At 37.9% G+C, this 27,692-nt stretch overlaps 10 protein-coding genes across 10 annotated transcripts; 7 read left to right on the forward strand and 3 right to left on the reverse strand.

Moving 5' to 3' along the window:
• Positions 1-821: 821 nt before the first annotated feature.
• On the forward strand, positions 822-2,570 carry BDF20DRAFT_911164 (phosphoribosylaminoimidazole carboxylase; the record flags this gene model as incomplete). Its single annotated transcript, XM_053083793.1, has 2 exons — positions 822-852; positions 937-2,570. The coding sequence occupies 2 exons, from the start codon at positions 822-824 to the stop codon at positions 2,568-2,570; spliced, it is 1,665 nt and encodes a 554-aa protein (XP_052937789.1).
• A 1,805-nt stretch (positions 2,571-4,375) lies between these two features.
• Positions 4,376-4,588, forward strand: BDF20DRAFT_817080 (uncharacterized protein; the record flags this gene model as incomplete). Its single annotated transcript, XM_053077222.1, has 1 exon — positions 4,376-4,588. A coding segment is annotated over one exon (213 nt), but the record flags the coding sequence as incomplete, so codon positions are not given.
• A 733-nt stretch (positions 4,589-5,321) lies between these two features.
• BDF20DRAFT_857394 (uncharacterized protein) lies at positions 5,322-8,384 on the forward strand. The gene has a single exon (XM_053080344.1). It carries the CDS (start codon positions 5,440-5,442, stop codon positions 7,978-7,980), a length of 2,541 nt encoding a protein of 846 aa, XP_052937791.1. The 5' UTR covers positions 5,322-5,439; the 3' UTR covers positions 7,981-8,384.
• A 724-nt stretch (positions 8,385-9,108) lies between these two features.
• On the forward strand, positions 9,109-10,715 carry BDF20DRAFT_857396 (uncharacterized protein). Its single transcript, XM_053080345.1, has one exon. The coding sequence runs from the start codon at positions 9,507-9,509 to the stop codon at positions 10,536-10,538; it is 1,032 nt and encodes a 343-aa protein (XP_052937792.1). The 5' UTR covers positions 9,109-9,506; the 3' UTR covers positions 10,539-10,715.
• On the reverse strand, positions 10,716-13,027 carry BDF20DRAFT_857399 (uncharacterized protein). The gene is made up of 5 exons (XM_053080346.1): positions 12,089-13,027; positions 11,897-12,021; positions 11,690-11,724; positions 11,322-11,606; positions 10,716-11,242 (listed from the first exon to the last, which is right to left on the reverse strand). Exons 1-5 carry the CDS (start codon positions 12,842-12,844, stop codon positions 10,728-10,730), a joined length of 1,716 nt encoding a protein of 571 aa, XP_052937793.1. The 5' UTR covers positions 12,845-13,027; the 3' UTR covers positions 10,716-10,727.
• Positions 13,028-14,831: 1,804 nt separating this feature from the next.
• BDF20DRAFT_857421 (40S ribosomal protein S2) lies at positions 14,832-15,712 on the forward strand (the record flags this gene model as incomplete). The annotated part of the gene is made up of 2 exons (XM_053080347.1): positions 14,832-14,865; positions 14,979-15,712. 2 exons carry the CDS (start codon positions 14,832-14,834, stop codon positions 15,710-15,712), a joined length of 768 nt encoding a protein of 255 aa, XP_052937794.1.
• Positions 15,713-17,160: 1,448 nt separating this feature from the next.
• On the forward strand, positions 17,161-21,457 carry BDF20DRAFT_933868 (Nup133 N terminal like-domain-containing protein; the record flags this gene model as incomplete). The annotated part of the gene is made up of 13 exons (XM_053084747.1): positions 17,161-17,409; positions 17,503-17,607; positions 17,686-17,782; positions 17,860-18,154; positions 18,236-18,341; positions 18,426-18,499; positions 18,571-19,088; positions 19,195-19,734; positions 19,806-19,904; positions 19,993-20,071; positions 20,155-20,267; positions 20,337-20,550; positions 20,630-21,457. Exons 1-13 carry the CDS (start codon positions 17,283-17,285, stop codon positions 21,455-21,457), a joined length of 3,195 nt encoding a protein of 1,064 aa, XP_052937795.1. The 5' UTR covers positions 17,161-17,282.
• A 1,493-nt stretch (positions 21,458-22,950) lies between these two features.
• On the forward strand, positions 22,951-23,444 carry BDF20DRAFT_816888 (camp-regulated phosphoprotein/endosulfine conserved region-domain-containing protein; the record flags this gene model as incomplete). Its single annotated transcript, XM_053077204.1, has 3 exons — positions 22,951-22,986; positions 23,077-23,160; positions 23,241-23,444. 3 exons carry the CDS (start codon positions 22,951-22,953, stop codon positions 23,442-23,444), a joined length of 324 nt encoding a protein of 107 aa, XP_052937796.1.
• A 523-nt stretch (positions 23,445-23,967) lies between these two features.
• BDF20DRAFT_816256 (concanavalin A-like lectin/glucanase domain-containing protein) lies at positions 23,968-24,360 on the reverse strand (the record flags this gene model as incomplete). The annotated part of the gene is made up of 1 exon (XM_053077136.1): positions 23,968-24,360. The coding sequence occupies one exon, from the start codon at positions 24,358-24,360 to the stop codon at positions 23,968-23,970; it is 393 nt and encodes a 130-aa protein (XP_052937797.1).
• A 1,411-nt stretch (positions 24,361-25,771) lies between these two features.
• BDF20DRAFT_911172 (uncharacterized protein) lies at positions 25,772-27,388 on the reverse strand (the record flags this gene model as incomplete). Its single annotated transcript, XM_053083794.1, has 6 exons — positions 25,772-26,344; positions 26,417-26,601; positions 26,729-26,987; positions 27,068-27,089; positions 27,184-27,301; positions 27,379-27,388. The coding sequence occupies 6 exons, from the start codon at positions 27,386-27,388 to the stop codon at positions 25,772-25,774; spliced, it is 1,167 nt and encodes a 388-aa protein (XP_052937798.1).
• Positions 27,389-27,692: the final 304 nt, after the last annotated feature.

Consider the following 27,692-nt stretch of genomic DNA (forward strand, 5'->3'; position numbering starts at 1 on the left):
CTGGGGAGAGTCAAAGATCAATTGTTGATTTTTCTCAGAAGAAAAATTAGTGAATAACATACACAATACAGTTAGTTAAGATATTTTGTTTGTTGCGACTGATTTTCCTTGTTGATCATATCAAATTTTCATGATGAGCTTATTATAGTTTATGTGACATTAAGGCTGCAGCTTGAGCCAAGACAAGTAGATGAGTAGCCTTTTCTTCAGTATCTGATAACGCCGAAAAAAGGCGTTATCAATGAGTGCTGCTTTCGTTTCAAACAAAACGTGTGGTACAATCTGGAAAGTTTTACATTTTGAATTCACTCAAAGAACAGGTATTCGTTGTCCTAGAGTTTTGTGCTTTAGAGTACTCAATTGTGGCCTGAACTATTGTACTGTGGGTAGCCAGCCTTGGAGGACGAAGAGATAAACGTTCATAAGATCAGTTAAAGAAATACGTCAACTAAAAAAAAATTCAAACAATGAGTCATTTATAACTCCGTAAGATTATGCTTCTGTATCGTAACTATCTCGTTGCATAGCTGCCAGTATTGATGAAAATGAAGGTGATGGTGCTCTTAAAGGCTAACGTTCGTAGTTAGAAACATAGAGTAGTATTAACGCATGCTTCAGAAATGCGACAATGTTGAGGAAAAGTGTATAACAATGCAGCCACATCTTGTTAAAGAAAGATCAGACAGTCACTCCAATTGATCTTAGTCAAGTTCAAGCCCCACATTTTTGACTCCCCCCACATTTAATATTTTTCGGAAAAGCTGGCTCCTTACACTTTTTGAACCAGCAGACAGTGTTTTCCTCATTTTTCTACCGTCAATATGGACAGTCAAAGAGTTGGTATTCTCGGTGGTAAGCGTTAAACTATACTAATGTTATACTACTTCGTAAAACACTTTCTTAACTTTACATTCTCTCCTCTGTATGTATTTGTAGGTGGGCAGTTGGGCCGCATGATGATAGAAGCAGCCTCTCGAATGAACCTCAGAGTTACAGTCCTTGATAAGCCAACTGACGCTCCGGCCAAGCAAATTGAATCTACCCAAGAGCATATTCACGGAGCCTTTAGCGATGCTGAAAAAATAAAGGAACTTGCAATAAAGGTTGACGTTTTAACTGTAGAAATAGAACATGTCAACGCAGATATTTTGGCTTCCATTGAAAAAGAAGGTTCTGTGCGTGTTTGTCCATCCTCATTTACGATCAAAACAATCCAAGATAAATTCAATCAAAAAGAATATCTTTCATCTCATGGCATACCGGTAGCCGACTATCGAAACACACCCACAATAGAGGACATTACAAAGGCCAGTGAAGTGTTCGGATATCCCTTCATGCTGAAATCAAAAACGATGGCTTATGATGGAAAGGGAAATTACGTCATAAAATCAGCATCTGATATTCCTGAGGCAATGGTGGCTTTAAAGAACCTTCCCCTGTATGCTGAAAAATGGGCACCTTTTGTAAAAGAGTTGGCCGTTATGGTCGTTCGACGTGCTAATGGTGAGGTTCGTTCATATCCTGTGGTGGAAACCATTCACAAGAACAGTATCTGCCATCTCGTCATAGCGCCTGCTCAAATTGACGGTAGCATTGCTAAGAAAGCCGCGTCGATTGCTGAGAATGCCATCAAAGCTTTTCCTGGTGCCGGTATCTTTGGTGTAGAAATGTTCTTAATGGAAAGCGGCGAGATCTTGTTGAACGAATTGGCTCCCCGCCCTCATAATTCGGGCCATTATACAATTGAAGCTTGCGAAACGTCTCAATTCGAAAATCATATGCGTGCTATTTTGGATCTGCCACTGGGATCTACAGCGATGAAAGTGCCAGCATCCATTATGGTGAACATTTTGGGAGAAAATACAGATATGGACGCATGTTACAAACCCTGCCATACTGCTTTACTAACAGACGGAGCCACGATCCATTTGTATGGTAAGAAAGAATGTCGACCAGGTCGTAAAATGGGACATATTACAGTTGTTGGTGAATCTATGGTGGAAGTGCAACATCGACTTAAACCAATCTTGGAAGTATTGGAGCCAGGTGTCGAACGCCCCTTGACCGTAATACCTTTGGTGGGTATAATTATGGGTTCCGATAGCGATTTGCCCGTGATGAAAGTGGGAGCTCAAATATTGAAAGACTTTGGAATTCCATTTGAATTATCCATTGTTTCTGCTCATCGGACACCTTTACGTATGGTTGAATATGCACAATCAGCAGCTCAGAGAGGAATCATGGCTATTATTGCTGGTGCAGGTGGTGCTGCTCATTTGCCTGGTATGGTAGCAGCGATGACACCGTTACCTGTCATTGGTGTTCCTGTGAAGGGTAGCTCATTGGATGGTGTAGATTCTCTTTACAGTATCGTGCAAATGCCTCGTGGTATTCCCGTTGCCACAGTTGCTGTGAATAATAGCACAAATGCTGCTTTGCTTGCAATTCGTATTTTAGGTGCATCTATTCCCAGTATTCAACAAAAAATGGCTGCTTATATGAACAAAATGGAGAAGGAAGTTATGACAAAAGTCGAAAAATTAGATAATGTTGGATGGGAAAGCTATTAGATTATGCTAAAGGCAGGGAGATATAGTACTCTAAGCTTAAGATCACTCTTATATATTGATCGCAAATTGTATATACACATATATCCTTAGTGTAATCATTAACAGAATTGCACTCGACAAATAAAGCACTATAAATGGTAAAAATTGGCTTTTAATGAAGGAAGTAATGTTTCCTTCTGATTCTCAAAGAAATCAGAAACGAGAGATGGCATATGCGTTCTTTGGGCTGCACTAGTAGCCGAGGCATTCTCAGTATCGCCTCTTATTGTTCATCATACAAGTATTTTGCGTAGGTATGAAATAAATATTCGTCTAAGAACTCTCCGAAAAACATAGCAACCTCTTTCGTGACATAACCCTCTAAATCAAAAGCTCCTTTACTGTATTATTCAGCATGAAGATACTACAATATCTTTGGAGGATGATAGACTATAGTCCTAACCTATCCAAAGCTGTCAATTTACATTTGTGGAATGATTGGTCTCCATACGTTTTTGAGCATAGTTCAAGTAACTATGGTCAATTCTCAAGAATACTAGGATATTTGCGGTTGGTAGGTTAACTTAAAAATGTGAACGGAAGATGTTACATTCTAGTGATTAAGAAGAAATGTTCACTAGGCCTCTTTAATTATTTTACTTTACATGAAAAAAAAGGAAAGGAAGAGTATTCAAAAACAAACAGATGTTTTTTGAAACAGGGAAAAATACTCGTTCCTGAGATAGGAGTATGTGTGATCCTTATGAGGCTGTAATAAATAGTACAAAGCGACGTGTATCAGCTATCATACAAGCACTATTTTAATGCTTTCAACATAATAGCACGCTTTATACCGAAGACGTGATCTAATTTGTATATGCATACGGTAAGAAATGTGGATGTACAATTGATGTGACTCTCAAATTAGTGCTATTTCCAAACAAAAACTTTCCATCATAGTGACCAGCGTCATAAATGAAATTTACTAACAGGTAGCTGTGTTAGATACAGTATATAATCCAATGTTTGCGTATGAAAATTGAACTTATCAGATAATCACAGAGAAGAGCATAATAGCGCTGTAAAAAGAAAAAAGTATACTTTGATATGGCTTGTTCCGCAATGCGTTTATACGCGTGCTTGGTGTGATTACCATGGCTTTTCGACCCATGATAGTCCAAATAGACATATTAAGGCGAATAGAAGAGTGTATATTCCCTAGACACCTAATTTCAACATTATAGCCGCATCTAAGAAGTCATATAATCGTCCAGTTTAGTGTTTTCTGATATCTTTGAGAATTTGGATTAAAGTTCCTTTGTACTTTTAATACTTTAAATGTAAAGCAGCTGTGAGAATATTTTAGCAGAGAAGAGAAAACATGGTGATGAAGCTGTTAAAATTATTCTCAAATAATCTTGCTTTGGCTTCAAAAACGCACTTACTGACAGCATTAAACAACGTGAAGAAGTAAATACGACATGATAATAAAAGAAAAGGGTCTTTTGGATGCTTTCGCTGTTATCGCCTCAACATGCTCAGCGTTTCTCATTCTATAAGGACGTCATTTTGTTCGTAAGAGTCTCCAAACTATGACAGAGCAGGCTGAAATCTGAAAAACTCTCTTCTAGGCCAGAAGAGGTTGCAGAAAAGTTTAAATCCAGTCTAGTCCTGCTTGAAGGGTAAAAAATTCTCCTTAAAAAATACTGAGGATGTGCCGGAGACAAAAATTGTGCTGCTGGGTGTATGTTGCTTGGTCACAGATTTGAAGTTTAATTGGTCAATTTTTTGAACTTCATTTGGTCATCTTTTCGAACCCTGGTCACTTACCGCAGTTAGTTCCATACTTCGACCGTTTATATAATGTAATAGAAGTAATTTATACTAACTGTTACTCTAAAGTTAACATATCAACAAGAACAGCTACAGACAGTAACAATGGTACTTTAGGTACTTTAGAACCTAAAGTACTTAAAGCAATTACTGAGAAAACAGTTGATAGAACGAGATACAATTGCTTCTATCAATCTTATCATTGATCATTTGTTTATACCTTTTATTTTTCCAATAAAGTTCATTATTCCCCTTCCATAATATATGTTATATCTCATTTTAAACAGTTGTATTATTCTCATAGTCTTAATTTGTAAATTGTATGTATTTTTAGTGACATTTTAACATGCTTTATTTTCAAAAAAAACAAAAAAACTAATGAATGCATATGAGATCAATAGAAGCTAGACAATAGCTGCTACAGATTAAGAGATTGTCCATAAACCTCCTATGTTTCCGTAGATGGCATTTCAAGTAACAGCCGAACTCAGGGTATACTTACAAAAAGGAATAGCATAGCTACATCACTAAAAATAAAATAAAAGTCGGTTTTTAAGAGAAAAAATCAATTTCATTTCCAAGCAAATGTATAGAAGCCATTAAGGCTACAGAGACGATATCAAACCTAAAAATAAAAAAAAGGTCAGTAAACCGCCAGATTCTTACACGGAGTTGTCCTGACACGAAGGCCAGCAGGTCCTTTAGAAACCTGACACAGACGTCAATAGATGCTCGCTTTCTACAGGGAGTTGTCCTGACACGAAGGCCAGCAGGTCCGTTCGATCGCTAACAACAGACATGAGGGAAGTTCAGCTACAAGGCTTGTCCTGACACGAAGGCCAGCAGGTCCGTTCGCCTACTAGACGTTGTAATGTGACCAGAAGTTCGAAAAGATGACCAAATGAAGTTCAAAAAATTAACCAATTAAACTTCAAATCTGTGACCAACGTTTTCGAAAAAATATCCAATTGACAGTGGAAGCACTGTATCTTCATTGGAGCTGGCATATTTGACTTTTTGCAAAGGTTGCATAGATATAGTTTCATTTGCTTTATTAATGACGATCCAACTTAAAACCAAACGTAATCGCAAGTTACCACGGCGAGAAATTTTGGATGCTGATTTAGTTGCTGCATCCTCAAATTCCTCAACTCGAACAAGCCGACTAAAAACCGATGAGTTATTGTTCTTGTCAACCACAGCGCCTTCACAACACGATCGCACCATTCTAACAGAGTTATGGGGTCAACAAGAGAATGCCTCACCATATAATAGTAAAATGAACAGTTTTATTAGTACTGAAAAGTCATTACCTCGAGTTTCTATCAACAAAAAGACACCCTTTACAAACAATACGACAGCCACTACAGCAACAGCCACTACAGCTATTACTACTATTATTCAAGACAGAGACCGAAAGCAAGTGCCACATTTGAATGAGACCCTAAAGAAACACAGTATGAATGACATCAAAAGCTATAAAGAACGCCTTTTAGAGGCAACGACAGTAAAAGACAACAACAAATGGATGGCGGATTTGAGCAATTTTATGGTTATACCACCTATTTTTGCAAATATTGAACAAAAGCCCCAGAGGTCGGCTTCACCGCTATCTCCAACTATTCCGAGTGATGACAGTGTGGATGAACATAAGGGAAACGTAAATAATGATAACGATTGTACAGATGTTATAGATAGCATTGGTGAAGAAAGAAAGAGAAAGAGCCCCAAACCTGGCACAATCTTGACAGAAGCAACAACAGAGAGTAATCAAGGTAATATACTAACAGCGGGAGACGAACGAAAAGAAGCAGCGAAAAATGAAGTTTTCAACGTTGACAGTGTTGCAAATACTGTTGAACTGACCCAACAGACATTGGCAAACAAATTATCAAGCAATGAAAATCCATTGATTGATGATGATCATTCATTCGGCCTACAAGGAAGAACGAATTATAGTGATATTTTAGAAGCCACTCAAATTGAGAAAGAGGCTGATATTACCTCATCGAATATTTTGAACGAACATCTGGCGCAGAAGGAAGAAGCAGAGCAGGAAATAACTGTAAAATTACAAGGTTCAGATAACAGACAAAACGAGAATGGCGAGTTGAACGACAATACATCCATTACAGACAAACCAGCAGTAGAAGAGTCAAAGGTAGATTTATTGCAGCCTACAACATTAACAAATACCCATGCGGTCTTAGCAGAACAAATATCAACCACGCAAAATACCTCAAGTAAAGCCGTTCAAATGGAGGTGCCTGACATGGAGACGATCGAAAGTGAACAGACTAACGTTAACGACAATAATGATAACTTTATCATTGCTAAGAATGAACCTGCAAACAAGCAAACGGAAAGCGACTTTGCTTCAAACACCCCATCAACCACCTATAAAGAAGACAACAATACCAGTGTTGATACTTCAAGTGTATCTGTTACTGATTTAACCGTGACAAAAAGGTTTGCAGAAAATGAAGAATGGTCTGATTCAGAAGTCTTTTACGTGAAAACCGAAACAACTCAAGAGAACATGGTGAATGATAAGCCAGATGCAATAAAACTTTGTAAAGTTGAAGCAGCAATTGTTCAGATTAATATTCCAGAAGAAGCCAAAGCCTTCATTGGCAGACAAGAAAAGGAAATAGTGCAGGAAAAGGTTATGGCAGAAGATGAAGTTGTGGGATCGACTGATTGTAATACAGAATCCGGTGCTGTATTATTACCAGACGCTCTTAAAGAAGAAGCTTTTAAAACAGAAGACATGGCAGTTGTCGAAACAGCAGCGGACTCAATGGACGAAATCTTTACAGATACAGATGAGGATATGGGTAGAAATTTCGATTTGGATATTCAAGACCATCCATCGTATGATGGTCTTTTACATACGACAGCTGCGCAACCTATTGTAAATAATGAATTACGTTCTGCCCATCCTTCATTAACAGATAGCAATCTGCAACTTGTAAATATCACTGCTTCCGATTCTCTGCTATATGAAAACTTCACTGGCAAAAAAGCTGGAGAAGATGCTTCCTTTATACCCAATCCGTGCAACCCTGCAACCACTGCAATAACTGATACCCTCTATTCGCCTTCTTGCTCACCATCTTCTTCTACAATTTCAAGTCTATTCCAAACTATTAAAGATGAGACAAGGCTTGGAATTTACGATGAATTTCTTGAAGATGATGATGAGATTGATGGCGATAAGGACTATCTATTGGAAAACGACGAAGATGCTGGGCAGGCCGAGGTGTATGATCAAATTTACGGAATCATGCTTCGGGGCCAGCCTTCGTCTAGCAGTGAAAGACGACCGAATGCAGAGGTTCGTATGACAACACCGCTAAACATAATGAAGAAGTGGGAACCATACAAAAAGAAGCATTCTATTCTCAAAATTTTAAAAGCGGCGAATGCATTGGTTTGGGTTGAAAACGGTCCAGACACTGATGCAAGAAAAAAAGACATTGGTTTAGTAAGAAAACGCCAACTTTATGACAAATTAGAGCAACCTTACATTTTAAGAAAACGAATCAAAAGCAGTTGGAAAATCGTTCAGCAAGACGTATGCCTCAGCAATGTGTAGAGATTCATTACTGGTTCTCTCCAAATTTGCGGTAGCTATAGAAATAAATTTAGCACCTTTTGACTTTGTACTATGCCGCCTTCGAACCATTGACAAGGAGTTTTGCAGAGTTGATCTGTTTCTTGACTTTGCTCATAATAACGCTGCTTCCGTTGGTGTCGGCGTTCAATTTTAATGGAATTGGTTACTGAATTCAATCATGTGCATGATTCACCGTCGCCTTCTTTCCTTAAAGAAGCTGTAATTGAAGCATCGGTGCTGGATGTGCAAAAGTGCCTTATATAGTCTTGGTTAATAAGCAACAAAGCAAGCCTGCGTAGCCAAATCATTTCAGGTTGGCCCAACTTTTACAGTTTTGCTTTGTCGATTAGCGAAAATCGTGTATTGTAAGCCGACTCGGCGACTTTTTTTTTTTTTTTTTTTTTTTTGCTTTTTTGCAAGCGAGGAAAGACTACCACTATTTGAAGCAGTAGGATGTCTTTTTCTTTGCTGTTTATTGAAATTTACAGGTTGAATACAGCATAAAAATTTGTTCAAAGCAATTCACAATTGATCGCAGGACAGAGGTTTTGCTAGAGTTGGCAGTTTATAATCAATACAATATTGGAGAAAGGACAGCTAGAGAGCGTCAACATGAGTGTAAACCCAAGGAAGTCAAATTATATCCAGCACGAAAAGCTCATAAAGTTGTACATGTTCTTATTACGAAACAAAGATCGCAGCATCTCCAGTTGTCAGATCATTGACCCTTTAGAGTCTTCAACAAGGCAAGATGCCTCACTTCGCAGACTTATATCTCGAAATCCTAGTGAGAACTCAAATAAGACCATCCAACAGGATTCCCTGAGTTAACATTTTTGCAGCAGCAATAAGCAGAATACAGAAATTTCACTTTGCCAACGCTGTAGTAGCACAGGCTTGCGAAATTACCTTTGTCAAAGCAATTAAGTCAGACATCCCCAATAAAAATATTGCTTTGCACTTGCGCTCTGTCCTTGAACACAATCTTTGTAACAGTAAAGTAATGATCCAATCACTTTTTACTTTCAGATGTGAGCAATACTTTGTTAGCCAATCAAAAGACGATTTGAAATTTTTTTTGCTGCCAATCTTTCTATATCTTTGACCCCCTTCTTTAATTCTGTTGTTCTTTTTTTCTCTACTCGATAAACAGCTGTTAAACCCTTTTTAAACCTATCTCTATAAACTACCCTTTAGAACTATTAGAATCTGTTTAAAATGATTGCTTTTTAAATTGTTTATCGTGTTTCCCGTTTGTTATTTGACCATCCCCTAATATCTGTATCTGTTAAACTTGTTAAATATTTGATATTTTGTTAAATTTGTTAAACATGTTTTTTGATTGTAACTGTCAAAAAATGTTCTTTTGTAATCCCACCTTCAAGCCATTTTTCTCTTATACTACTGACGAACCCTCAACCTGCACCAGAAAGAAAGTCTAATTTATCCCAAGCGCGCCACTCAAGTAATTTTTCTTAATCGATTAAAAGGAAAAAAATATAAAAATGAACATGTCTACTACAACATACAACCAGAATCTCTTCGCTACTACCACTAATAACAACAACAATAACAGCAACAATACTAATGCTAGTGGTAGTAGCAGCAATGCTTTCATGTCTCAGCAAGACCAGCTTGTCTTTGCTCAGCTTTTGAACAATCCAACAGCAACTCCTGCTCTTTCTATCCATTCCTCAACTTCATCTGCTTCGTCACCTCCCATTTTAGCTGATGATGATTGGTTTAGCTCTTCAACAATTACTCCGACTCTGATCAGTAATGCTGTTGCTGAGCTATTCCTCAAGCAACAACACTCATCTGATATTCTTTTGCAAGATATTCTTCAGTTATTACCTATCTCACCACCTTTGACAGCTGAAAGTCTCGGTTCAACATCATCAGAAAAACAACAACAACAGCAACAACAGGATGATCCTGTTTCGGCTGAAGCTTTGGTTGCTTTGTTCCCTGATATCTTGACCGGCACCCTTGCTAGTAATACACAACAGCAACCACAAGAAACACCTCCACCTATGCCTGTCAAAGTGCAACAACAACCAGCAGCAGCAACTCATTTCCGTCGTTTGGCGCCTATCACCCCTAAACCTATTATGCCCAGGACAAGTAATGCAGTTCTTATTGCACCCCGTCCTACAGTTGCTGGTGCTTGTGGCTCTCTAAACGTTCCAACTCTTTCTCCTCCTATTACTGCTGCTGTTCCTGCCACTAATATGGGTATTAAACGCAAGTTGATGACGAGTCCTCAACAAACAGATGAAGCTGCCTTGAAACGTCAAAAGAATACAGATGCTGCTCGTCGATCTCGTCTAAAGAAGATTATCAAGATGGAGAATTTGGAAAAGAAAGTTGCTGAGCTTGAGAGCGAAAATGCTAGACTTACGACCCGTGTTGCCGTGCTTGAGTCTGAGAAGAGTGCTCTTTCTTCTAAAGAAAAAGGTCTTGAAGACCGCATCCGAGTATTAGAAACTCAATTAGCCGAAGCTCATAAAGCTCTTACTTCCAAACTTTCTTCTTAATTTTACATATAATGCATCTCTTTATTATAACATTTTAGTATAGTATAATATTATCACTATCATTTCTTTTTACTATACTTTGCTTTTTCTATCACACTGACAAATCATAAATCATATTTACAATTTGCTTTTCATACAAAGTTGATTCAATAAATATTTTATAAACAAGATCTGTGCCAAGTCATTTATTTAAACATCTACAAATCCTTCTACAAATTCATAGATAGAATCTAAGGTACTCTGTTGTATCTGTTCGTTTTCCAGGGGCGGTTTTCTTGCGTAACAAGCGAACCAATCCAAATACGACCGATATCGGTCACATTCATCGAGAATAGTATGAATTGTCTCTTTATCCACTAGTGGCCAACTTGTCGTCTGCTGCATATGCATACGTTGGCTGTTACGACCTACATTATTTGTTGTGATAGAAGACAAGAGTAGCTGGAAATTCAAACTGTGAAGTTTAGCAATTTTCGGGTCTCCATTGTCAGGCCAGTCTCCCAGAGGCAACACAGCATGTTCTTGGCATATGTCGATAAAACGACCGATAAAGGAATTACCTGAAGAATGGCCATCATCGTTGGGATTGAGGAGAAGAAAGCTAAAGATAGGATGGTTGTTTGTGGATTCACTAGGAGCAGAAGCGATATTGGTGGCATGAATCGTGGGATAAGAAGTAGAAGCAGCATGAAGCGTGTGCTTTACTACGTACAAAAGATACACAACGTGAGCCATAAGGCATTGAAGAAGGATGCTATTGAGATTATTGAATATAATACTTACAATCAATGTTCACAATCTTATTAGAAGCAGGACCTGGATGTCGAATGGTATAATTTGTATCCACAATTTCAAAATATCCACCAGGCTTCAATACGCGTCCAATTTCATTCAGCAGAAAAGCTAACTCTCCTGGTGAGAAATAGTAAATCATCATCCGCATATGGATATAGTCAAATTCAGCATCTTTAAACGGCAATCCTTTGAATATGTTATGTAATCTAAAATGTGAGTTAATAGGCTTTATATGGCTTGGAAAGAGAGGGCAATCATCAATGCCGTAGAATTCTAAAAAGATAAACATTTAAATTTTACTTTAATTGTTATATTTATTTATTTTTTTTGGTTCACACAGTTATGCTCTATTTTACCTGCATTTGGGAATTCTGTAGCCATTTCCAAAATCCTAATTTTTTTTTTTAACAGAAATATGAAAGATTAGAATAGTTTGAAATTTGAAAAGCAAATATCAGGGGCGTGCATTTAATCTTGAACGAAAATGGTCTGATTTTTTTATGGATATACATTATCTATGGGATAATAATAGTAACAAGTTGTAATACTATAGTTTAACATACCATGTGCCAGGTCCACAACCTATATCTAATACTTTGGTACTGCCCTTCAACGTCAATGGTGACTCCAAAAGATGCTGCACAGGTGCAATAAAGTTGCCATGAAATGTCGCTTTAAGGATATAATGCTATTTAAACGAGTTAGTTGAAATAATTCGTTATATGAAGAAAGATACATTGCGTTTGAGTCTCTACCATAGTCATTAGCCTATCTGATTCGTCGTCATCACAAGGGAGCATAAAATGTCGTGTAGTATGACTCTTCCAAAACGTTTTGTTATTCAGTGTTATATAATTGGATGAAGGATCTGCGTCCAAGATATTGGACGTGTTGGTTTTGAACGTGATATTTGACTGTTGTTGATCGTGTTGTTGTACAATAGTAGGTGCTTCACTAGTGGATATCGTATTATTATTATTAGAATTAATAGTAGATGTGATAGAAGACCGTTTTCTATTGCTAAAATGCGTAGTAGTAGTAGTAGTAGTAGTAGTAGTATTGGTTGAAGGGGGGTATACGTTGGAATTTATGGATGACTTGGTACTTGGATGATGATGTAAGGATGCAACAGAAGAAGACTTTATAGATGAAGATCTGGTAGACGAATTGGAAGAATGTACCGTAGGAGATTTTTTTGCAGGTTGAACAGTGACAGCTGCTGCTTCAAAATAATTGAATGTAACAGGCTTTGTTGATATGCTACTTGGAGTAGTAGGATTACTACTGCCTGTTCGATTGCTGTTGATAGAAGTTTTGGTATTCTTCGGTGTACGTGGCATAGAAGCGCCCATGTGTTGATTGGTGAAAAAGCTACCTGTGTATGGTTTTTTGATCGTGCTGGTAGACGAATGGTTTGATGATGAGGTGGATCGTTTTGATAGAATGGTTGGATATGTCCGTTCTGTTTCAACACTCAAGACGGATGCAGCTTTAGAATGTTCATTTCCCATAATAACAGTAACTCGCAGTGATTTATTTTGATGAGGAGTGGAGGTATCAGTGTAGCAATTTCTATTCGTTGGTAAATCGTTTTGTCTGTTCAAATTTGGAAAAGATTGATCTTAATAAAAGAGAGGCGTAAATTATACACTTAGTGAATAGAAGAATGGGAAAGCAAGTAAAACGAGAAAGAAAAGAAAAAAAAAAAGCACTACTTGCTACTGCTACGGCTGCTGCATGCTCTAATACGTTCCTGCTGTTGCTATCGACGCTTGTTTTCGTCGCGCGCGCTGGTATAACTCTCCTGACCATTCATATTTTGTAAAGTTAGAATCTCTATAATTTCGTTCAATGAGGATCGACCCCCACCCATAGTGCTCGTGCAACGTCTAATCTCATTCGTTTATTTTTCACGGGGAAAAAAGCTTAATTCTGTTGATTTAGTTTGACGATTTCTTTACTCGTTCCAGTAAATCGAATATGGTTGATCAAATTGTGTATGGTTGAGATTGTAAAAACTTACTGAATAACCCACAAGAGAGTTGTGAGGTACGCCAAAAATATAGAGGAGGTTTCTCATGAGAGCACCGGTTCTCACTCGGGCGACATGCCAGTCTGTGAATAGATACAAGGACCCTTTCTTTTCCTAACATGACTAACAGCTTCCATATTAGAGGCTTTCAATTATCTATCTGAGCTTTCTGATATAGAATGTGTGTGTGTTTGTAAGTGGGGCGTAAGTGGCCATCAGGAAGCCAAGAACTTTAAATTCTTTGTCATGTGTACTACAGTAGTTACTATTATTTGTGGGTGAAAGTATCGTTTACATTTCGTAGTACCTGTGTTATATAGAGGCTATGTGTAATGGGTCTTTTAACAATATCTCAAGCCTACTTGCAAAATTTGAGTTGCAGAAATTATATGTATAAAATCCCGTATAAATTGCATATCCATCTGTACAACAACCTTATAAGAAGCGTGAGTATATATGATTGCGTTTTATTTTAATTACACCTCAATGGACGAAAGGATGTACCTGAATTCAGGGCATAATACAATTCTTAACTTTCAGCCATCCTGGTCAGTAGTAAGGGCACAAAATTGTATGCTACCCATTGTGATATTAGAGACCAATGATTGTTGATAGGAATTTGAAAAGATGCAAGCCTGGATCTTATACGGACAGATTCGTATATAAATTCCCTTGACTGTGTTACGTTAGATAATAATCTCGATATACACATTTTTTGCTATAACTGATCTGAATTCTGCCATCCGTGTGCTGCTTTTTATTGACATTCTGTTTTCTCGGTTCCCACCTTTACGGGCGGAACTCTCTTCCAAGATGACTTGGGTAAATTTTTCTAACGTCGCAAATAGAAAAACATAATGAAGTACTACCAAATGGGCTCTGGTAGGGCGATATTTTATCTGTGTAACCTAAGATAGAGCAACCATTCTGAGCAGAGTAATTGTTATGTACATGGTGCTTTTAGAATACACATTTACAATATTTGCAGCATCTCTGTATGGCCATCGACTGTATAGAATTTGAGCTATAGGTCAATAAATAGTCATTACAATAATGCAGTAAGATAGCAAAAGACGAGTCTTGTTATCTATCTGAGGAGTAGCAAGCGATAACTCTATTTAGGATGGTTAAGCCTAGAACTGTTAGCTCTTAGCCAGAACTGTCATAACCGAGAGACGAGGAGTCAATTTCAAATAACATCAGGCCTGTACGTTTGCCAGCCCTCTTATGATGGATAATTCAATCTCCGTCCGGAAAGGCTCTAGCGGATGATCTTTGTACTGCTCTGCAGCAGGTGTGCTCAGATAAGTAAAACTGGATGCAAGGTAATAGGTAGTTCCTTCTTCATTTATAGTATTAAAGTGAGTATCACAAAGATGCACGATCAGCAACGATGGATTATCAAAGGATGTATTTAGATGAATGGATGAACTGATGGATGTAATTATTGATGTTAATTTGGTAGTATGGCTGACTCAGCAACGGCCGGTGCTTCTCGTGGTAATTATCGAATCTGTCAATGGACTTTGACGTCCATTCAACAACAACAACAACAACAATTAGATGATGCAATTTCTGACATAATCTACATTCCTTTTTCATTCAAACTTTAGGACGTGGTGGATTCGGACGTGGACGTGGACGTGGTGGACGTGGACGTGGACGCCGTGGAGAAGAAAAGAACGAATGGGTTCCTGTCACCAAACTCGGTCGTCTCGTTAAGGCTAACAAGATCAAATCCATTGAAGAAATCTACCTTTTCTCTTTGCCTATCAAGGAATACCAAATTGTTGATTATTTCCTTCCTAAGCTCACTGATCAAGTCATGAAGATCATGCCTGTTCAAAAGCAAACCACTGCCGGTCAACGTACTCGTTTCAAGGCTTTCGTTGTCATTGGTGACGAAAACGGTCATGTTGGTCTTGGTGTCAAGTGTGCTAAGGAAGTTGCTACGGCCATTCGTGGTGGTATCATCTTGGCCAAGCTCTCTATTATCCCTGTCCGTCGTGGTTACTGGGGTAACAACCTTGGTGAACCTCACACTGTTCCTTGCAAGGTCAGTGGTCGTTGTGGTTCTGTCATGGCTCGTCTTGTCCCTGCCCCCCGTGGTACCGGTATTGTCGCCTCTCCTACCGCTAAGCGTGTCCTTCAATTAGCCGGTATTACTGATTGTTACACTACCTCTCGTGGTTCTACCCGTACTTTGGGTAACTTCATCAAGGCTACTTTCGCTGCCATTGGTAATACTTACGGTTTCTTGACTCCTGATCTCTGGGAAGAAACTGAATACACCAAGGGTCCTTATCAAGAATTCTCAGATTTCCTTGCTCAAAAGCAAAGAAAGTAAACATCTAACAGATTGGATACTTCGGAATCAAGCAGTTCTCTATTCTGATAATAAATTGCCCTTTGTTTTTTTTTATTATTCGTATGGTTTATCTGCGCTGCTTCCTCAGATCGGTTGATATTTGATAATTGTTAAAGTGTGTGTAGGTAAATGGGATGAACATGCGACGGCGAATATCTGTTGACAATCACATAGATAAAGCGAATAATGAAGGAGAGAAACTGTAGAGGTACAGACTTAACTAGCCTTATCTTGCCAATGCAATTCCCACTGTAGTCTATCAATGATCTAAGCTGTGAGGCGACTTGAATGCTATTTATCTCATTAGCGAATGGCTTGTTTACTGAAAAAATTATGGATAGCGTCAGCATTTGATTATTTAATTGCTTATTTGTAAATGCCAGAACGTAATTGATTACCGCAAAATGTTACAGTGCATTGATTAACCTTAACCTGCCAACCACCTTCTTTTTGTTCGTCAAATACACCAATTTATATTATTTTTTACCAAAATGTCATCCAACAACTTCCGTACTAGCAGTTTAAAGCGCGAAAGAATTGTTTATGAAAAGTTCAATTTTTTTAGATGCTTCTCTAAAGGAAATCCCACACACATAAGGAAAAATGTAGTGATAATATCTTGTGCAGATTATGGAACAGATTGGTCATGCGCAACGGTCACTTATTTGAATCATTACAGACTTTCCGCCATCATCAAAAGTTAGTAAAAAATGTGTAAGGTTTTGATCATTATTAACGTACACAAGTAATCTTTAGATATAAGTTGATAAACATGTGATTAACATTAAGAGTCTTGTAATATTTCAATACTTTAAGCCATCTGCCGTCTACAATTGACAGTATCAATATTTGTAGAACAGAATTGTTCATTAAGAAGTAGCAAAATTTAAAGCAAATTTAGCTGGTTGCTGTTGGACAATATTCTTAACGTATTATTTAACGTATTATTGCTAAATAATATTTTTTTAAGGTGAACAATAGTATAGTAAGGCTGTAAATTGCGAAGTATCTGTTTGACGTGAACTGTAGTGCAATATCGTAAGGAATAGAATGGATAAAGCGCCTAATATTCCAATATCCTCATAACGCTCTTTGTTGGGTCTTTTTTTTCATTATTGCTAAAAAGGAAATCAATCAATGGTACGGTATACTAATGGTTCAGAAGACGTAGAAAAGTATTTGTAGAAGAAGAGTTTGCCGGGATTCGAGGGATTCGACAGAAATAAATTACTAACTGTATGGCATACCACTAGTAATAATGAATGGCGCAAATGAGTAGCGTAGCAGAATAGATTCCATTTTCTGTAAGCCGATCTCCTGTGACTTTTGTTCAAAAGCACAGTCAGTTCGTGTTGTCAAATTTGTGTGCGCACACCCTTTTTTTAACCTTTTACATTCGCGTCCAACATTCCTTTACTCTTGCTCCAGCATAATTTTTGGAAAAATTCATATTTTGCGACTTATTTTGTTAAAGATACACCCATACGTACACACCTGAACATTTATTCATAATTCAAAAAAGGAAATTAACAGCAATTAAGAGCACACAATGAATGATTTGCATCCTTCCAAACCATCAGCGGAAAGACTCGAATCAACTATGAATACTGCCAAACACATTGAGCAAGTCATCGCTCGTGATCAGGAACAGGTTGATCTAGCTACTCTATTACCAAGTAATGTAACGATTGAGCAGTAAAATATATACAGATAGTAGGAATGTTTACTGATGTCGAAACATTGTTCATTCATATTGATAATTCAAACAGGTGGGCCATCCAGCAATTACATGGCTCCTTTGCTTTCAGCTCACGATGAGTTCAAACTCACAAACGAGATAAGAATTCCTTCTAGGCTGACAAATAGGGTTACTGGTATGGTTTTATTTACTGATATAACGAAAGTCTGACCAAATTTAATAAGCCGAACAAATCATCCATAACACATAGAAGGTGCACAGTGCTATACAAAATGTGGTGTATTTCCAGAGATTAATAGAGCTTGGATTGCAATTGATAACAATCTTTATATTTGGAGTCTTACAGACGCGTAAAAATCACTCTTGGAAAATACGTTAACAAGAAAGTCTTGAGTATGGAAAACTAACGGTAGCATTGTTACCATAGAAATGAAGTATATGAATATTCTGATCAAGATCAGATTATTGTCAATTGTGCCCTTGTTAAGCCAAGACCTAACATTTTTCAAGATCATATCAAGTATCTTTTGGTGGTATCGACCCCACTTCAAGTCATTCTGCTCGCAGTTGAAGTCAATGAAGCACCTATGAGAATCAATCTTTATGCTACAAATCTGCAAGTCTCCTCAGATGACGAGCAGATGAAGCATATAGAAGGTACAGACGATGGACGTATTTTTATGATTGGACGTAGAGGTTCCTTATACGAAGCGTATTACGATGTAAGTGGATCGATTATCTGGCTGAAAAATAGAAGGAAGCGAAGGAGAAAGCGTAATATTGACTCCTGAAATTACATGTAGGACTCTTGGGCTGGAAAACAATTAAAATTGATCAACAAGACTAGCCGCTTTTTGGATGCAATATTACCTACTTATACACCCAGATTCCTTCGGCCAGAAGCAGCACGTAAGAATGTTGTTAAAGTAAGCTGAACCATTTTTAAAAGCATAAGACTAACATTAAGGGGATATTTTTTCGCGTACACAACAGAGCCGATCAAATCGATGGCAATTGACAATGAGCGAAAAGTGTTATACCTACTTTATGAAAACAATGCAATTGAGGTAATGAGAATAAGGATCACTTAAAACTTGTTTATAGATTTGCAAGGCCAACTAACCATTTAATGAAATAGGTTGTTTATTTAGGAGGCAGTTTCAGATCATTTAGATCCATTCACAAACATGTCACAATTGCGGATAATGCTATCCAAATGTGTCGACAGCATTCAAAAATATTCAATGCATCAGATTTTATCATCGATTCTATCCACATTGTTTCAGAGAAGGAATCAAAAAAGGCCCATCTAATGGCAATAACCACCGCTGGATTTCGATTATATTTTACTCACAGGAAAGATTCTTTCCGTTACACTCCACCTAATATATCTATTTCAACAACGACAACAAATGTTTCTTTGGAACCAAATACCCTAGAGTTAGGATTTATTCGAATTCCACCACCAGAGCCGCCTCGTTCTGCTGGCGATTACGCTCTCATGTATACCAACACCTATTACGATTGCGGTATCGCTATTTCTATTAATCCAAAAAACGAAGAGTTCAACACCATTCGCATAACTGCAACAGCAGCTAAGAAGCCTGCATCAATGCCTACTCCAGGTCAACCGCAATCCAATACAAGCAGTTCCTTGTCGGTAAGAAAGAAGCTTTCATTTGGATTTATCCACTTTAACGAATGAATAATTCTTGCTTTACTAATAGCCCATTTAATCTGATAAGCAGTATACTATGAGTAGACAACCATATTTAGAAACAGATATTGCCCTTGATTTAAAAGCTCGAACTGTTGTTACTGTCACAGAGGACAATCGTGAACGTTACGGAAAGCATTATCTGAAAGAAATTTCTCAGCAATTAGCAGATCCTCCTCGTCGCTTTATTATCTTAACGACTGAAGCCGTTCTATTTTACACAAAGTTAAGGCCCGTCGATATATTACATGATATTATTGTCGAAACACGTGGACAACCACTAGCTGTTAATGCAAAGGCGATTCAGGCATTTTTTGAGCGCTACGGTCAAGTAGAAGCCTGTGCTATGTGTTTATCCATTGTTTGTGCTAGTGATATTTATGAAGTGGTTGCCAAAGCCTCTGAATTATTTTTCGAGTTTGGCGGTGTACCTACAGCTTCAGTGTCAACGCAAATCACTGGCAATCATTTAGGTAGAGTGATTGGACAAACAGATGTTACATATAGTGGAAAGCATGATGGATTTCTACTTTACTTGGCCCGTATCATGTCTCCTGCGTGGAAACTGAAAGCATTTATTGATTGGTAAGAGATTTTATAACCACAATGGCGAAGAAGAAGAGGAACACTCACACTGTTATACACCATATAAATAGTGGAGACAATATAACTGCTCAGAAATTATTTACACAAGCACAAAGCACACTTTTCAATACACAAATGAATCTCAAAAAATTGAAAGCATTTGTCGAAAGGTATTGAAAATGGATATTTTACTGACATCTGCTACATTTACATTCGCTATATAAGAGACTAATGCTTTTCTTTTACTATGGCCGTCAGCAACCCTAATTTCTATGATACGAATGATTTGTCTGATACCAAAATTCAATTGAATCGAAATACTGTACTACTAGAACTGGTAAATATAGACGATAGCTACCTTTACTTATTGTTGCTAGTGACTATTGACACCTTTTTGTATTTGAATCTATTATTGATTAGGCTGAACAAAAATCAGTCCATGAAAATTATCTGCTACTTATACAAAGCATTGAAGCGATTGCTTTCATACAATTCGTCTTGGATTCAAATGTTCAACAAATCAGTAGTGACTAGTAAAGTAGCAAGATTATTAAAATATTCGTTTATAAAGCTTGTCATTCTAACCTACTTATAAAATGTAGCCTTACGCCTGATCAACAAAAAAATGTGCAAGACTTGGACCTTAATACAATCCTTACTAACCCTAAAGGTCGCGAATTAACTCGTGAGCTTGTTATTGCTGCTATTGTAAAGTATGCCTCAAGTCACAACCATGCAGGTTTCGATATTGTTAGCAGGCATCTAGAAAAGTTTTGCAGCTCATTTTTCGGACAAAGTGATATGCTATTCTTCAAGGTAAGGGAAAAGGTTCAATGTTTTAATTCGTATATGTTGTTTACCAGCCCCACCTCTTATTTGCTTTCTTTTCATAAAGGGTATAGAATATGTTAGACAGGCATTGTGCGAAGAAACAGATTACGAAATGGGATATTCGTTGAAACAGTCATTATATCACCTAAAGATGACCGCTGATACAATCACTGATCAGAAATTGAATGCTATTGGAGACGTTTACCTGAAGTGCGCTTTTCATGCTGGTGCTATAGAACTTGCTCTTGAACGCGCACGACGAGTCGATCCCCAAAATCAGGGTTTGATTGCATATAAATCCATGCATTCCAGGAACAGCGATATTCCAACTTCGGGCACACCTGATGAATCGAGTCACCGCTTTTTGGATGCCCGTGCCCAATCCTATCAATTTATTTTCACAGTTTTGAATGATGCAGACTTGATAAAACTTCACAACCGTGTTCCTGAAGGTAGACTTCCTATTGCCGATATCAACCTTTACATCAAGAATCTATATGATACAGCATTCCAAAGTGATGATGAACTTTTCCATTATTGTTTGTACGATTGGTTTCAACAGAAAAACAGACTGGACGAGCTTATTCCACTTAATTCACCTCATCTGATACCTTATTTCATGACTTATGTAAAAGATCGCAAGATTGGTCTCGACTTTCTTTGGCGCTATTATCGTATTCACAGCAATTATATTGAAGCTGCGAGGTGTTTGGAAGAATTGGCTTCTCTGCCAGATCCTAGAATAACACAAAGCTTGCGCGTGGAATATATGGCTCATGCGTTAGTCAATGTGCGATGTGTAGAAGTCCAGCCTCCAAACATCGACTTGGCTGCTTATACACAACAATTAGAGCAACAACTTGAAGAGATAAGAACACGTAAAAACGAATGACATTAAAAGGAAAGGTTCCCTGTTGCATAAGTATCCTCTTGTTCTTCCTCCGTTGAACTTTACCCTCTTTTTTTTTGAGAAAAATTATCTACGAGCAATGATACTCAGATGTACTACACACGAATGAATCCTTTATTCTTTAAGGAGCTCTAACACTGTATTATAATTATATAAACTCTTAATAAAGATGATCAACAGATTACGTTTTATGTAAATATTATTATGGTCAGCTGCTTTTATATTGAAAGTTAGTTCCCTCAAAGATTCAGAAGAGATTCCTTGTATGTTACAAAATATCCTTCAATTCAAACCATGTGTCAACTAGTTGGAACATCCAGCCTTTCCTCTTTTCTCAGAAATATTAGCGTATGTCCGAAGTAAAAAAGCAAACGCTTTTACATTGCTCATCTCTTTCTTAAATGTTGTGCCTTGCAACTATACTTTATGTCGTCTAACAATCCATCTCCAGAGTGAATCTATCGTTTTTTCTTTCAATTTTGTGATCTCAATAATGGTCACAACATACCCGTTGATCACTTCAGAGCGAATATCAGTAAAATAGTACCAAACTTTTTGATGGCTTTGGTAAATATAATATCAATGTTTGCGTCCTATGCTTCTTATTTCAAGCCGTGCAATGGAAAGAAAGTGATTACTTAACAATCATTTCTAAAATGGATATAAAAAATATGGGGCCAAAGCTTTGCGGCACTTAATAGCTCGAAGATAGCTAAGTGTTAACGAAAGCTTTTGAGAAGAGCAGCTAAGCATTGTATTGTTTAATGAGGCTTACAGAAATACGTTCTGTCATCCTTGCGGTATTTGACATCTATAGGTAGAGTAACAGAAAACTCTGCCTTTACAGGATATTAATCCATATCTGCGTTAAGATTCATGGCTTTCAAGGTGTATAAATAAGTTTGCCAGCAGACTGCGGCTGGACTGAGTTATGGAAATGGTGAGGCTGCTGCTGCCTGCTTAAACATGCTCTCTATTATTCAACGTCTTTTACACTTTAGCACTTACACTCAAATATCCTTCTGCGGTGAAGAAGCTGATGGTCGAAATTGTATGCGTTATTATATGCCTGATGTTATTTAAAAAGACAAGATGATAACAGTGATGAATGTTGACGAGCTTGCCAACGCGTTAAAATAAGTACGATACTGGAGAATACCTGGTAAGTGTCTTATTAGTATCACAATCGGAAGGACATGTATATACTTTTCAAATAATTTACTTTTTTTTTTTTTCTCTTTGCTTATTGTACTTGCTAACTTAGCCCTAAATTTTGGACGCTACTTTTTAAATAATGCAGCATTTCAGCTTTCCAAAAAGTTCGGCCATGTTTTGATAAAAAGGTGTGCAAATAGCCAAAAAACCCCGTTTACCATTTTTGCTTTCTGTTCCACTTCTTTCATTTTTATAGAAAAGTTCTGTTTTTCCTTTCTCTACAACTACTTTATACTTATCCAGCACATACACGCTATTCAATGAACCCAGCACAACAAAATAAGGTTGACATTAGTGTAAGGACACTTTTTCTTGACTATTTGACAAGATTAGCTTCCATTATGACTGAAATTGCGATCTGTTTTGCTAAATTTTCTTCATTGTAGTCGTTAAGTGACGAGGAACGTAAGTTGCTCCGCATGTACGGTAAACTCCCCGATCGTAAAGACCTTTTGGGACATAAGCTGAAGGTATATTCTTTTTATGTTAGCTTGACAGTAGTTTGAGGTATGCGATTTGTAGTTAACTCCCTTCTAACATTCATTATTAGGAACGTAAATATTTCGACTCTGGGGACTATGCACTTTCTAAAGCAGGAAAAGAACCTGTGTCGATAGGCTCAGAGCACCCTTCACCTGACACTATCCCTCATTCTAATCCAATTTCGGTGCCCGGAGCCAGTCCAGTCAAAGAAAGCCCTTTGGTTTCTTCAGAATCAGATAGCAATAATGCTTCTTCCGATACCAAACAGTAAACGCAACTGACAACAAGCAATATTAGGCTTTTTTTTTTTTGAACGGTCAAAGATAACATACCTTTTATATATACGAGTACGGTGTAACTTTCCTTTCTTCCTTTAGTTTAGTTTCATTTATCTTCTATATTACGTACAAAACGCACCCTCATCTTTTCTCACACTCGCACACACCCACACACCCACACACACTCGCACACTCACACACGTAAAAGCTCTATACACAAATACACAAACATTTTACAAACGAAGATCTACAGCCCATCCAAACAGAAAAAACATCCATAAATGTCAGAAGAAATGATGTGCAAGCACTTCTTTTACTGTAGGATTTAGGATGCTTTATGCTTTAATGTTATGCAAAATATGAAGTTAACGTGTACGATGAGGTTACTGTTACATATTACGAATTACAAGTTATAGCCCTTCAAGCTTATGATGAATGAAAATAAAAGATGGGAAGATACTGAGAGCGATATCGACTCTGTACAGGCACCTTCATTCATGGAAACCTGAATCTTCTCTAGATGTATTGACCGATCCAATTTTTGACCTTATATTTAAACGGTTGTTGACCAAAGTTCACAGAGATAGTAGCAGGTCCGTCAGCGCCTATACTTGGGTAATAATAATGTCTTTGTAAACCTGTGAAAGCTTGACCGACCATCATCCCGTTCACTGTAAAATATACATTCCCGTATTCTGGACTATATCCACATCCAATCACATCCCCTTTTTTACCCCAACTGGGACCAAAGGGTTGTCCACCCGTAGCATCATCACAAAACTTGTGTCCATCATCACTATGGAAACCTACTGAGAACTTATTCCAGCCGGGCATACGGAAAATGGGATAAGGTCGTGTACACAATCCGATGGCCAGCACGGTTTGTGGTAGTTTGTCCTCTACTACCATTTCAAAATAATGTTCTTGACCTGAAGAACTGTGGAGACGATGGCGTTCAGCGTTATATTCTTTCAGCGTTAAGAAGGGATGCGTGGCATGAATAGTTGCATCAAGGTCTTCGGGTGGGTAATAGGGCGGGTTTGGCCAGAATTGGACTTTGAACGGTTCGTGGAGGGTATAAGATGGTGTTTGAGAACCGTTTACCATCATTTTAGGGTGTTTAAAAAGCTCATTGTTTTGTGGTGAAGCGTCAAGCTGAAGACATCTGACAAGTCCTTTTTGTCCTACCTCCTGGGCTTGAAGGTCCGGAAAAGTGTCTATTTGAGCTGAAAAGGCTTGAATGAACATTTCACCTCGTTCAAATGAATCCAAAGAGGCATCATTATACTTTCCAAACTGGTAAACTTTGTTATAATCAGATTTACTGTTACTGGGATTGTTGGGGTCGGTTTGTAGGGCATGATCATAACTGGGAGGCTCTTGCTCAAAGCCAGATTGTTGTAGAGGAGGAGGAGGAGAAATTGGAGGATACATACTTCCAGAAGGAGGATAAGGTACTGGTTGAGATGCCGGTGGATAAAGTTGGGAAGGGCGCGTCACGGGTGGGTAAGGCGGTGATGATTGTTGCTGTGGCGGGTAGAGTGGAGAATATGTATTCTGAGGAGGATAGCCTCCTCGAGCCTGAATAGGAGGGTAACCACTTGTCTGTGGGGGATACCCTTCTATTTGTTGCGGAGGATACATAGGTGATGTTGGTGGAGGATAGCCACCTATATTAGTTTGTGGTCGATAAGCGCTCGATTGATGTGGATAATTTGATGGTGATGGCGGGTAACCTGATTGCTGCGAGTAGCCTGGTGGTGATGACAAAGGTTGAGGTGGGTATCCTTGTTGGGTAGGAGGGTATGGTTGGCTACCTGAAGATGGAGGGTAACCATAGCTTTGTTGCTGTTGTTGACCGTAAGTCATATACTCAAATATGTGCGAGTGATAAGAAGAGACACTCAAATAAAAGAAAAAGAGGTACGCCAAGAAACAATTGAATGTAAAAATTATGGTCAACAAAAATAAAAGAAAAAGCGGCTGACAAATTTCGGTCATTTGATCCTTTCCCATTTTATATCACGAGGCTGATGCTCTTTATAAAAAAAGTATTGCTGTCTAGTTGCTTGTAGGGAATCTTACATGTTTCAACAAAAATGTATGTATAGTGCTCTTTTCTTGTTTGTGGAATAAGTGTATAGCGCTTCGCCTTGTACAGTAAATGGGAAAGGCTGGTTGTAATGTGTCAATATAGTGGCAGTAGTAGTATTACAACTAGAAAAAAAAAAAAAAAAAACTCAAGGATCAGATGAATTTTAAAAAAGAAGTTTTATGGACAGGGTTGTATTTTCTAGTAATTTGTGACAGATGATTGATGCTATTGTGATTGTGGTAATGGATGGGATGATGACATAGTACCAGTAGTTGGTGTGCAGGAAGATACAGATGATGACGACGATAACATAGAATGCTGCCTTTGCGATATTCCTGACTCGACGATAGTCGCTTTCTTTTTAATATCTGCTAAGCTTCTAACGCGTGTTAATCTGCCAGCATGCTTAACCGATGTGCCATCTTCTGCTAGTTGTCTTTGTAATAAGGCTTCACCAAGGCGTCTTCTTCGTAGTTCCTCGTCCTCTTCTGTGGATGGTATTATAAAACTATTGCTACCGCTATTGCTACCAATAGCCACAGATTGAGGTTGGTATTGATAGCTATGCCAATCATTTGTGGATGAAGAAGGCGATAATGGTATTGGCGGTGGCCGTAGTGGAGGCGTATTTGGTACAAATGGAGTATTAGGCGGTGAAAAGGGCCTTGATGATGCAAGTGACCCGACACTCGATATGTTCTCCATTGATGTCATTATTGCATTTCCTGTTCCTCCTAATCCTCCTGTGATATATGTCTTAGAAGTCATGGAAGCATTATCGTTATTATCGATTTGAAGCTTTTTCATGATCGGTATCAGCTTGTTATTTCGTCGCGTTTTGTTTTTTCCATTCCGTGATAGAAAAATTACCCAGATGAGAGCTGCCGCTGCGCAGAGAAGACCGATAATACCAATCACGATAGCAGCAATTGCCCATGCAGGTAATGATGTTGAGGGTGTAGAAGAAGGACCATTTTGTGAGCGGCTTCCATCGTTGTTGCTATTACTGTTTGTAGACAGTGGATTCGTATTATCTTTCGAAGAATTTGAGAGTTCTATTGGACCCGTCCATTTTGTTAAGGAGACGAGGTAATTAAGTTTAAGAGAAATGTAAATTCATAAAAACAGATTTTAGAAGAGTTAGGAACGATTAATAAATAAGACTTCCTATGCTATACTTACGGGTAACTGTAAAGTTAAAAGGTCGAGGATACATACTAGTTGGACTGGCTAGTTCTACAGCTGGGTTGGCTTTTGAAGGAAGATAGAAACCCATCATGGTCCAGTTTTTACTCGACTCTCCATTCTGTAAAGGTGACAAGAACCAAGAATCGTCTACTGTTACTTCAATACCTCCGCTTCTTCTTTCTAGATTGGTAAAGTTTTTGACGTTGATATATTCAAATTTGATGTAGTGGTATAAGTATAAATCTAATCGTTCCTGTAGTAAATTTTAGAACAAAGAAAAGTAATTTAAGCTTAATCTTCACCATGCTACTGCTGCTCAACTTAAAGTCTTACATAATCGACATAGAAAGGATACCTATAAATAGGCGTGTGCATGATATTGTGTTAAATTCGTCTGATTTTCGATACAGAAAAACAAGCATTGCGAGGCTTTGAAAAGGATTCCTTACTTTTTGTTCCAGACAAAGCTTTGAGTGGATCCATCCTGCCAAACATCTGAACTTGTAGGTAAGCAAAAGGGGTATTCATTTCCTCGGTCTGAACATAGTTCTGCTTGTTCCGAAAGATCTTTTTTTTTTCGATGAAATCCGTTAGTTCCTGGAAAAACTACAGTTTCTTTTCCATTTTTGTTAAACACAATTTACCACTTGACATAGTTAAACTAATGAAGTATAAAAGAGATAGCTATTCTATGCTGTGCTTTATGTGGTGTGAAGGGATCAGAAAAAAGATTTTAAGAAAGTAAGGGTTAAAGGGAAAGAAAAATATTCTGATAAAAATAGAAGTTGATGCTGTTTTCAGTAACAAGCGAATGATCGTTTTCTATGATAACCGTAATTCGTAACTGGGTACAAGGATGAGGGTCTGATATGTTTTTGTTTAAATTATTTTTTCCTTGATGCTCCAACGAAAGAAAAGTGATTATATAGAAGAAACAACGAATAAAGATAATATTAGG

Source organism: Mycotypha africana (genome assembly GCF_025528875.1).
Source record: "Mycotypha africana strain NRRL 2978 chromosome Unknown BDF20scaffold_3, whole genome shotgun sequence".
In the NCBI taxonomy this organism is placed as follows: Eukaryota; Fungi; Mucoromycota; class Mucoromycetes; order Mucorales; family Mycotyphaceae; genus Mycotypha; species Mycotypha africana.

Bases quoted from the DNA above. Each gene is read 5' to 3' on its own strand.
- BDF20DRAFT_857394 (XM_053080344.1), top strand. From the start codon at position 5,440: ATGACGATCCAACTTAAAACCAAACGTAATCGCAAGTTACCACGGCGA.
- BDF20DRAFT_857396 (XM_053080345.1), top strand. From the start codon at position 9,507: ATGAACATGTCTACTACAACATACAACCAGAATCTCTTCGCTACTACC.
- BDF20DRAFT_857399 (XM_053080346.1), bottom strand. From the start codon at position 12,844: ATGGGAAATGAACATTCTAAAGCTGCATCCGTCTTGAGTGTTGAAACA. The intron at 11,725-11,896 runs GTATGTTAAACT...AAAAAAAATTAG, and splicing joins GGTTGTGGACCTGGCACATG to GATTTTGGAAATGGCTACAG. The intron at 11,243-11,321 runs GTAAGTATTATA...TTTTGTACGTAG, and splicing joins TAAGATTGTGAACATTGATT to TAAAGCACACGCTTCATGCT.